This window comes from Semicossyphus pulcher, unplaced genomic scaffold (assembly GCF_022749685.1).
Source record: "Semicossyphus pulcher isolate SPU_LCO1_2020_fin unplaced genomic scaffold, fSemPul1.0.p SCAF_15, whole genome shotgun sequence".
Taxonomy (NCBI): domain Eukaryota; kingdom Metazoa; phylum Chordata; class Actinopteri; order Labriformes; family Labridae; genus Semicossyphus; species Semicossyphus pulcher.
Window position 1 is genome coordinate 17,224,817 of NW_027211659.1, and position 11,885 is coordinate 17,236,701.

Consider the following 11,885-nt stretch of genomic DNA (forward strand, 5'->3'; position numbering starts at 1 on the left):
TAAAAAGAACGGATTTTAACCTATGACTCGGTTCCCATCGTTTGCACCAAAGAGCCGTTCAAAAGAATCAGATCGTTCACAAACGTCACAACACTAACGCTACATTATTAGGGTTAAGATCCCAAATAGCTAGCTCTACTAGCTCGACTGTCAATATTTGGCCCAAAGATATTTTTCCTGTGATATGTCTACAAAATGTATTGTGCACTTTTGTAAAAAAAAAAATATCCAAGCCTAACCACGCCCAGTTCAAACCAAATATCAGGTAGAGGGCTTGTGCAGATAAATTATTTATTTTACAGAGATAGCTTACAGGGAGGTACTGGAAAGTGAGAACCTGTAGTATGTCCCTTGCTGCAAAGTTAGCAGTCGGCAGGGAAACTAAACATCTGTCACCTGTGACTCAAAGTGACCAAGCCCCTTATCATGCATTTAAACATGTTTACTTCTGCTGTGAAGCTTGACATATTTATACTGGGCCCAAATGGGGATTGAGCTGCTTTTGGAGCCAGTGGCTCAAGTTGCCAATCTAGGAACTGCAGTATTTCGGCAGTGGCTTCATTTTTAGCCTTGATGGTGGGCACACTTTTTTGCACAAGGCTGCAAATAAATGCTAATGTTAGCCTGTCCGCTGATATGTAAATAAGCCACTCTGTCCATCCACTTGATAAGGTCATAATTGAAGTGTTTATAGCTTGCTGCCCCCACATGGCCAGAAAATAAATTCTTACATGTTTAACAAACAATTTAAAAGATGCAATGAATTTGAGCCTAGCTCCATGAGAAAGTTGATAACATAACATTCTTACTCCGGCAATGACCCTGAAAGTGTTTTAGCCTATCTATCCATCCTTTCATTATCTATGCTGCTTATCCTGTTCCGTGTTACGGGAGGGCTGGAGCCTATCCCAGCTGTCACTGGACGAGAGGCAGGGTACACCCTGGACTGATTGCAGTCAATCACAGGGCTGACACATAGAGACATTCACACCTACAATTTAGAGTCACCAATGAACCTAACGAGCATGTCTTTGGACTGTGGGAGCAAGCCGGAGTACCCGGACGGAACCCATGCATGCACAGGGAGAACATGCAAACTCCACACAGAAAGGCCCCAGATGTCTGAACCAGGGTTTGAACTGGGAACCTTGTAGCTGTGAGGCAACGGCGCTAACCACTGCAACACCGTGCAGCCCTGTTATAGCCTAATCCTATCTAAATTAAATTAGATGGATCTGTGATGATCTAATATGATCCAAATTAGATTAGAAAGCTTATAGAGATTTGATGTAAGTCTTGTTTGAATCTCTGTTGCTTGATTTGTTCATTGGACCTGCAGAATTAATTGGTAATTTAAAAAAACCCGACTGCTTATAATACTAAAGAAGCATTTAACTCTATACTTTTTTGAAACATGAAAACAATCTGCTGTTTCACTGTCTTCTCTTCTTCTTGGGTGTTCCTATGGTTTAATAAAGAGCGGTCCGGTATCATTTAAAACAAAGAAGACCTGGTGAATCCAGTATAATCAGCAGGGCGAGTGTTCTGTGACACTCCCAGCACGCTTCATTAGGCTGCCCTGTTGACACAAACATAGTGGTGAAAGCTGAGCCCCTCACTAATACCCCCAATACCCCTGATTCTCGCACAAGGAGGGCAAATTAGCTCTAATTATCCCAGTGATTTGTAGGCAAGGAGATGGCTTATGGAAAGATGCAGTGAGAGGGATGTGAGGAGAGATTATGATTGCCACATGCTGCTTTTACTGGCCTATTTTTTTGTATCTACTTTTCTCTCTTCTCCACTCCTCTCCTCTCCGTCCTGATCTCTCTATTTATACAAGTTTGTGTTCAGACAGCTGGTGTTGTGTTGCTGATTGTGGGACTAATCATCCGCTCAATTACTCTGGAATGTGAAGCTTGGCCGTGTTATGACTGATCAGCTTTCCCTCCCTCTCTCACTCTTTCTTTCTTTTCATCTCTTTTCGTGGACTCTTACTCTCTCAAGTCGGCAACTCTCTTTCAGCATCTGTCTTCTGTCTCCCATTCTCTTACTATTTCTTTAGCACTCAGTTCAGTTAAGATCAGTTCCATTTGATTCATTTCCATTCAGTAGAAGTTCAGAGATACTCTAGATATTCCCTTTGGACTATAAACAGAACCTAAAAAACTTGTTTCGCATTAACTACAGGATGAAATATCTGTCAATCTTCTGATTAGTGGACAACCCGCTCTACCTACTTGCCATCTGTCAGTTGCCAAGTGCAGGCGTGTATATAAATACATATAAACACTTGTAATGTGGTTTGTCTGACATGTGTATGTTTCACATGAAATACAAAAATATTTATACCAGGATACGTTCACAATCATAGATGTCTTATTAAATATTGTGTGCATCACTGTTGTATATTACCAATTAATTATTGCTGCTAGTTGCTTAATAGCAAGTTGCCAAACTGTATAACAATGTCATCAATTATAGCTTAGAGGATCTTTAATATCAGCAGAAAACAAAGGCTATTTAAAATTTAATACAAGCTAATGCTACACAAGCAACATTTCCTAAACCTCCGACATATTAATTCTCTTTTATATCGCCTCCAGCTCTGTGTCGCTGTAACTTTGTCTTCTTCCTGCAGTGGAAGTGCCTGTGGTGATTCTGCCAAGCTGCCAGCAGGATGCCTGTTAGCATATAACTACACTACATGCTGATGCAGAAGCTACATGCTAATGCTAATTAGGAGCTCTGGAGGATTGGAGAGGATCAGAGAGAACTACTTTACTAAAAAATCTTCTCAAATCTCTATTATTTTCCAGTCTTTTCACTCTCTTCTCTTCCTTCTTTGACCTCTGAGAACCTCTCAGGCCTGCTGTGTTAAATGCCCTCATAGATGATTTAACAGAGAATTTCATACACAAGATTATTCATGATTAACAATTACAAAAATGCAGCATATTATCTTAACACTGGGATGAACCCAAAAAGGGTAAACGGCACTTTATCTTCAACAGTGTTAGGTAACGTTACTCTGAAAAGTAACTCATTACGTTACAAGATTACTGCCATAAGATTACTCTGTTACCTACTGAGAAAAGTAAAGTGTTAAATTACTTTTGTGTTACCAAAAATTAAAATCCCCTTTGCAACTCATTACGCATGTCGATTATATTGTCAGGATGGCCTGTAGCCTACTGTACGTCTACCTTTGAATGAATTGACTCTGCCGTCATTGCATAGCCTAGTTTATGGCCCATAATCAGTAACTATGGAGCATAAACTGACAAGCACTCACCATGTTGCAGATTACCTGGTAACGTGTTATCCCCAACACTAATCTTCACACATCAACTGAGATATCATACAAAATAAAAATAATAAGTTAACTATGCTAACTATGTTTTGCTAACTAACTTTGCTGCTATGTTTTTTTTACTGTGGATAACATGGTAACACAGGAACTAATAGCTAATAGTAGCTAGTAGTAAGATAATCAGAAATAAGTGTGTGTTTTAAAAAACTTTCTTGGCTGAAGTTTCCTAACTCTGTGTTCTCTCGCTGTGGTTGTTGTTATACTTCGGTGTCAGAAAGTGTTAGCCAACTTAATGTGATTGATTCAAGCTAAGTAATAGACAACACCTTACATGTTGGCAATAACACATTTTGTAGTCCATTAAATGCTGTATAGTGTTCTTTGTGGTGACATTTAAAATGTATATTGCTAGCTATGTGGAAAATCCATTTCTGGTAATTATCAAACCAAACATTACATTGCATTTTAGTGAAATCTCATAATCAAGTGCAATTTAACCCAATCCAATGAGTGCATGATGTTTTGTTGAGTGTTAAATGAGCCTTTTCACAAAGGTTGTTCCAATCATGATTTGTTGATACTTCGGATTGAAGCGCAGCTGCTCAGGCTCAGATTTGAAATCCTGCTGTTTGGTGGAGATGGAGAAGAAGAGGCTCAGAAGAGGAGGCTGGAATGTTAGTGGGCTGCTACTGCTGATCGTGCCACCTGGTCTGACCACTCACTACATGCACACAAGCATGCGCACACACACACACACACACACACACACCCGTGCTTGCGTAAGCTTAGCCAGCTGCTGATTATGTCAGGATGGGTACAAATAATGCCGCTGCTGGCACTGCACCAAACCTAAAACATGTATTCAAAGCAGCAACTTTTCTTTTTAAGAATACCAATGAGCCCTGTGATCTTTTCTTCAACTAAAACACACACACATGAATTTGAATTCATTCCACAGTAGAATGAAGCCAAACAAACATTAACTGGGGCACCTGAAAGAATGTCTGAGTAGTGTGCCGCTCTCTGACAAACTTCCTGTCCAGACAGGAAATGCATTCTTTGGTGTGTGTTTGGAATTCTGGGAGCGTATGTGTGTTGTTGCGCGTGTGTTTGTGTGTAGAAAGATAACAGACATTTCATGGTGTGTTACAAGAATGGTCTGTGGAATGTAATCCACTTCCCTTGGTGCCACAACTCACCTCTGCCTGGTCCATACGCTTTGTTGTTCAGCAGTGTTTGTACCCAGGACAATAAAGTTGTTGTTGTTATTTTTACCAACAGCCAAGGTCAGCCGAGTGTTTATGAAAAAAACACCTGTTATTAAAAAAACAAAAACACCTGCTATTGAGTTGTATCCACCTTGCTGGCAATTACAATAGTTTAAAAAGTGGCTGTTTCTTCAGGTTTTAATAATCTGATCGGTCAGAGATTTAATGACACAAAACAAGACTATGTTCGCTTAAAGTAATTTCTATTCTCTAAATGTTTAAGCTTAGATAAGAGACGATAAAGAAAATCAGATTCTTGTTGAGTGGAAATATTTCGCAACTTTGATTTAACTTAAAGAATAAGAAGACTCCTTAAAGCTGTGATTAAATGTCTAAAACAGGGAAAACACCCGCATCAAATTGGACTTCATGAAAACTTTACAAATACATTTTTGCAGTGAAATAAGAGAAAAATAATTCATTTTTGGGGTCTCGCTAAAGGAAACAGAGTTTTCCTGATTTTACAAGGACAGGAGCACAAATAACAGGAAGAAATGGAAAAGTTATGTACCTCTAAACTTCTCTCTTCTCAAGTGATACTTCTTCTAGAGAGAGACTCTAAATACCCTCTAGAACAGTGGTTTCTAACCGGTCTAGCCTCAGGACCCACCAACAACCCCGTGATGACGAATCGCAACCCACATTTTTTAACCAATCCAATCTATTTGATTAAAACACTTTGCATAAGAAAAACATATTCCCTCCGCAATTCATTCAGTTGGCAGCCTTTTTTCAAGAGAAATAAACTAAAAAAGTGCAACATAAATGCAACTACTGTGGGGCTCATCAAGTTTCAAGAATGTAAATGTAACTGTAACTGGGATTACCCAATCAGTGGACACATGGAGTGTGAATAAACTACACTACTACGGCATGCAGATCATAGGATACCCATGCTCTTCAAAATAAAAATGCAGCATAGACTTTTTGCCACAACTTTTTTTTTTTTTTAACCACCTACTAAAAACAGCGACCCACTTTTGGGTCCCGACCCACCAGTTGAGAACCAGGGCTCAAGAATATCATTTAGTTGGAAGTGAATATTTAGTTTGAATTGTACACATTTTCAGGGGGGAAATCAGTAAATGCATGTCTTAAAGAAAACCTTTATTTGCAAATAGAGTTCAACAATTTATTACTGAAACACAGGACCGATATTTACACTACACAATCTCAGAAGGCAACATAGCAAAAATTCAGGCAGAAATCATCCAGCAAACAACTTAGCCTGGCAAAACTGTACACACAAAAATAAACACTACCAATAGTTCACAAAATATACTGTACAAAAACAAAATGTGGATCCAAATCAAGCTCTTGAAACAGAACCACTTGGTCTCACATTGCATGAAAAATTGTATTTGTTTTTTGTGCCAACAAAGAAGAAGAGGCCTCCAATTGTTAAAGCTAGTAGTCTGTTCAGTCCAGTGGTAGTCCGAACGTGTTTGTCTTCTTCTCCAAGGAGTTTACCTGCAGAAAGTCCAAAGCCTGAGTTCCTCTCCATGATAAGTTGTGTGGACAGTGCATGACTCATAGTCTGAGCTACATTAAGCGTTCTATCTTCGTTGTACGTTACAGTGCTGGTGTTGCGGCCTTACAATGATAGAGCCACAAAATAGTTCCTTTTTGGTATCAATTGATAGTCATTCTTTTTCCCCGTACATCCATTAGAACCAAACTGAGGTCTTTGCTTTGGTTTGATCGTGACCTGCTGGATGGAAAGAGACAAGGTAAAATTACTATGGTGCTTTTAGCACATACTGCACAGGTTAGAATACAGATTAAGTATCACAAGTTTAGACATTCTTTTGTAGTATTTACCTGTGTCATACACCTCCAAGGATCCGTGGAGGGCCGAGGGAGTCCAAGTGCCAGATGTAGCTGCGACAGGGCTGCTGCTGCTGGGGTCCATCTCCGTCTTCACCCCCTCGCTGTGAGGGGAACTCCCCGTGCTGGCCGTCGCCTGGTTCTGGTTCCTAACCCCTGGCAGCAACAGAGGGTTAAACCTAGGGTCCAACGACGGGCTGTGGGTCGGGTATGAATGGAGCATGGGGTGGTGGTGGTGGTGCCGGGTGTGGATGTGGGGGTGGGGGTGGGGATGGTATACGTTGTGGACATTGGGGTAGCCGCTCGTGCTCTGGGGGCTCAGGCTGTAGGTCCAGGTATCAGGGAGCGAAGATGGAGGTGGGAGGCTGGTCTGGGTGAGCACATGGTCGGCCCACAGAGCTCCATCCGGGTGGTTGAAGGGAACGGGGCTGGAGGAGAAGTCTGGGTGGACTGAGACTGAGACGGAGGGGAGGCACGGACTGGCCTGGGATGGATAAGTGCTGTTCCACACTGAGCTGCTCTGACCCTCAGAGAGAGACCCACCATCTGAAACAAACACAATCAATCAATCAACCAATCTTTATTTATAGAGCGCAAAATAACAACACAAGTCATGTAATAATACTTTACATAAAGAGCAGATCCCAACATTTCCAACATTTATCCACCAATAAGCAAGCACTTGGCATGAGTAGCAAGGAAAAACTTAAGCATTTGATGAGCTAAAGATAAAAGTAAGTCACCAAAGCAAGTGGACTTGCACAACTCACCTTTCCATGAGCCAGCATTCACCGATGCAGACGGCTGTGTCACTCGGATCGGTTTGGTCTCGCTGTTGAAGGAGCTGGCCTGACTGAGAGCACGGGAGAAGTGCTCATCCACCACGTCGCTGATGTCGCCTTGGAAGTAGGTGAACAAAACACATCGGGAGCTCAAATACTCCGCCTGAGTACCATCCTTCAGCTCTGACATGGATCTACGGCCTGTGTCGGCTCCAGGTGCCACAGGACCCTGCCGGCTGAGGCCTTGATCCCTGGAAAGCATCCCTCTTCCTCCTCCTTGCTGCTGCTGCTGCTGTTGCTGCTCAATACACTCCTGCATCTTACTGTAAACACTCAGCCGTCTCTGGAGGAAGAGAGAGAGAGAGAGAGAGAGAGAGAGAGAGTTTAACTTTCAGATCTAAACAGAATTAAACCAGAATTCACTAAAAAAAGATGAAAACTTTAATGAGAATGGAGTAATTAAATGTCAAAATTATGTTGTGTCAAACACAATTAAATCAATATAAGGTAATTTAAGTAAAATTTACACTTAAAAGTAATTATTTTATCAGGGTGCAGCTTGGGAGTTGTGTGAAAATGAGTCTCTTTTTTCCCATACCGCATTCCCACTGTTTGTAAAGCTCTATGTGCCTCATCCACATTCCTGAGTGACTGACTGGCTGTCATTACATCACCATTTGACCGCAGGATTAATAGTTCCGTGTCATTACGCCTGACCTGTGATGAATACCGAGCTTCAGACTGGAATTTTATCATTCAAAACTCAAATTGGAGTTAAGAGGTGTGTGTATGAGGCGTAAAGAAAGTTTGAGGCGGCGTCCTGAACAGACGCCAGGAAAATAGAAAAATCTTTTTGGTTTAAAAACGAGTCCATAAAATATTCCTACAGTAGCTTTGATTTGCAGACATTCTTCAACTTTCTGTAGTTTATTTCCTTAATTAAACGACGTATATTTGTTTATTCTTCGGTTTGCACACTTTAAACATAATAACTATTTTTAGAGTAGTTATGGTAATTACGCACTAAACTTCCACTCCTCTACTACAGTGGTAAAAATAATCTATGTAGGCTTAATTTTACATTGATTTTTTTCTATGATGGATCTCTCACCTGTTGTTGCTGGTGATGGTGGTTGTAGTACGTCGCCTTGTACGCCGCTGCAGGGAGGTAGTGCGCTCCATAGCTTTGGTGGTACATCACATCCAGGCAGCTCATAGCGACGGCGCGGTGCGTTTAATGCCAAGAGAAAGTCTGAGGAGAGCAACGCGCACAACACAGCCGAGGGCAACTCTCCGCTCCTGAAAGACTTCAGACGGGCTGTATCCTCCGAGCCGCTGGTGCCTCCATATATGCCCAAACGCATACAATGGCCATGCCGTCCAGTTTGCATACGCACAATGCGCCTCCCGCAGTGCGCCCCACCAGCACCACCCGGGGCCACAAAATGGATCAAAACGTTTTGAGACAAACACACTGTAACCTTAAAAAAAACTCCTCTGTGACAAGTTTTCAGAGCGCTTCTGATTGGGTGAGTAATCTTTCCCTCCTTCTCTCTCTTTCTGTTTTGGAGGGGAGTTATATTTAGAGAGGGCTGTGGCCACTTACTCACGCCCACCAGGGAAGGGCCTGCTGCACTTTAGCAAGGCACTAACACAGTCGGGAGTCAAACGGTTCTATTCCCTTAAATTGTACTGGGACAGATTTGGGAAGAAGTGTCCCTCTACACAGAGAACTTATGTATTGTGTGAATGTATTTATTAAAGTAACTGCTCACTTACTGTATATTGTTTGTGCATTTTGTAATCCATCATAAAAGTCTTACTGTCACCTACAGGAACAATATGATTCAATCTTAGAACCAATTTGCTATTTCCTATCAATGATTTAGCATCTTGGAGCGATGAAACATTTCTAAGGCACAATCAATCTGAAAACTGTGTGCACCATTGTGCTTCTCGCAAATGCTGTCGTCATTGGTCAGTTGCATCATGGAAACCCTGCAATATTAACAAGCAATGCAATTGCTAACGAAACATGCAATCATTGCCATTTAAGGGCTTAATGCACCCCTGATATTTAGGCCAAGACTTCCTTTTCCATTACATTTATGGAGATTAAGGAAAGCTAAATCTTTATCACAAATAGCTGATGGGTTCAACATTTGTATTTTCTGGCCAATAATTTCCACCTCTTTTGCTCTACACATCAACTGTTTCCCGACGTACAACCAAAGTCTGCTCATAAGTGATTGGTCAGTACTACAAATGAAAAGCAAATGCACCATGCTTTAGACACCAAAATCTCGTCCCTCTCATACAGCTTCTGAGTGCTTATACAGATATCTGTTTTCAAATCCTCTATTACAGATCTGTTGGCCTAAAAACAATAAAAAATAAAATACTTTCTCAATAAAAGATATCAAAATGAGCAATTACTGATTGCTATATTCCTTTCTTATTAGATAGCAGACAGAGGGAGACGGGGCAAGGAGGGGAAAAGAGGTATGACATGCAGCATAGGTCCCCCAGTTATAATCAAACCATCTCTGTAGCAGGCATGTCCCTCAACCATTCAGCTACTGTACCAGGATACCTTCTCCCCCATGTAGAGCCTGGGATTGTCCCTTATCATGTTTTTGAATGAAGCTCCCTGATTGACAGATTTGAGCTGTTTGCTGCCACCTGTTGGTGAGACCAGTAACATGACACAGCTGTCACTTGACCCTTTAGGACCTTCTGTAAATCACTAACTCCAAGCATCCGTAGACCCCCAAAGTGGGGGATGTTGATCTTTGGTAAAATTAATGCATAGCATAGTGAAGTTGGCTGATCCTGTTCAGGGTCGCGGGGGGCTGGAGCCTATCCCAGCCTATACAGCATGCCATGTTTCAGGTCTTGATAGAGCCATCTGTCCTGCCTGTCTGCACGACAGCAGGAATACACATCAGTGAAGGGACTAGAGCCTAGCTAGAGACTGCCCAGGATAGGTTTGTAATTTCCTTGACATAGAGAAGAGGAAATGGTCTAATTAGTAATTTTTGGTAAGAATGAGACCCGAAGAGACTCTGTGGCATGATTGGCCTAAAGAGGACCTTCTGTAAGCCCAAGGCACAAAGTGAACAGATAATTCAGTGAAGTGAACAAAAACAATAATGGACCATCTACTGAAGCTAATTTCTCAATTGCACAAAATTATTTAAAATCATGGGCTGTCATGACATTTAATGGCACAAATTCCACATTAGTTGCTATTATGGAGATTTTGGATATACATGTATCCTCTCATGACAGTGAGAGTTTTTGATATTACTGTAGGTCATGGATGATCTCCCCTTAGTTCACTTCTGACTCTATTTTCTGGTCCATTTACAACAGCTACATTAGTAAGAGATGATGACAATGTTTCCCCGATGTTGACTTTTTTTATTTAAAGATGGCGTTCATATTATCAACACTATCTTGTTGCTGCTGTTACTTGTTTATGTATATAGCAAGATATCAAACATATGATTGGTCAGGTCTTGATTGAGCTTATTTTTCACAGTGTGTCACAGTCTGTCTCCTCTCTCCAGACACATTTTTAATCGTCCCACAACATTTACTTTCCTCTGCTGGACAGACCTGTCTTTTCTGACTCTGTGACTTTTCCTATTTCCCCATCTACACACCTGTTCCCCCATCAGTCCAGCAGTTACCTGGCATACCTTTTTTAATCCCTTTTAGCATCGGACACACTGGACCATCCTTAACCCTTAGATGCAGGAGTGACTGGACCCTACACTCTTCCATAAGTGGGTCAAAAATGACTCGTATTAGAATTAATGTGTTTTTGTGCCATTTTGGTTTAGAATAATCATTTGTATTATATTTTGTATTATACTTTGTCCACACAAGAATGATTTCATGTGATTTCATGTTTAAAATATATATTTTGTTAACATTTTAAAAGATTTGAAAAACATTTTGACCATTTTGATAACTGAAAAAGAAGAAAATGATTTAAAACAGCAACAGAAAAATATCAACATCCATTTTGTGTGTGTGTGTGTGTGTGTGTGTGTGTGTGTGTGTGTGTGTGCGCGTGGGCGTGTGCGAGTGCGTGTGTGTGCGTGTGTGTGTGTGTGTGTGTGTGTGAGTGTGTGTGTGTGTGTGTGACCGTTCGTAACTGTCCAGTCATTGACAGTTCTTCTATCTTTTTTAATTTCTGTGGCTCAGTGGTAGAGTCAGTTGACTCTCAATCAGAAGGTTGGTGGTTCGATCCCTGACTGCTACAGTCACATGTCGAAGTGTCCTTGGGCAAGACACTGAACCCCAAATTGCTCCTGGTGCCAGAGCCGTCGGGAATGAATGGGCTGATTGACACTTAGGCCTTTGCCATCAGTATGTGAGTGTGAATGGATGAATGTGACATGTAGTGTAAAGGACTTTGAGTGGTCGGAAGACTAGAAAAGTGCTATATAAATACAGTCTATTTAACATTGTCTCCTAACTCATCATTGCACAACATTTCCCACACTTGTTGACTACCTAGCAGCCACGACAGCCTGGATGAGGAAACATAAAAGGAAGAGAATGTTTTGAATGACAAGCAAACCTATCGATCAATATGTAGCTATATAAATAAATGGAATATGAAATGTTCACAACTCATTTTAAAGATATTGCAAGAAAATGACCTCACCACTTATGCATCTA

General features: G+C 41.2%; 1 protein-coding gene across 1 annotated transcript; it reads right to left on the reverse strand.

The window, feature by feature from the left end:
• Positions 1 to 5,711: 5,711 nt before the first annotated feature.
• Positions 5,712 to 8,500, reverse strand: vgll3 (vestigial-like family member 3). The gene is made up of 4 exons (XM_069663622.1): positions 8,302 to 8,500; positions 7,179 to 7,533; positions 6,403 to 6,954; positions 5,712 to 6,292 (listed from the first exon to the last, which is right to left on the reverse strand). The coding sequence occupies exons 1-4, from the start codon at positions 8,404 to 8,406 to the stop codon at positions 6,249 to 6,251; spliced, it is 1,056 nt and encodes a 351-aa protein (XP_069519723.1). The 5' UTR covers positions 8,407 to 8,500; the 3' UTR covers positions 5,712 to 6,248.
• Positions 8,501 to 11,885: the final 3,385 nt, after the last annotated feature.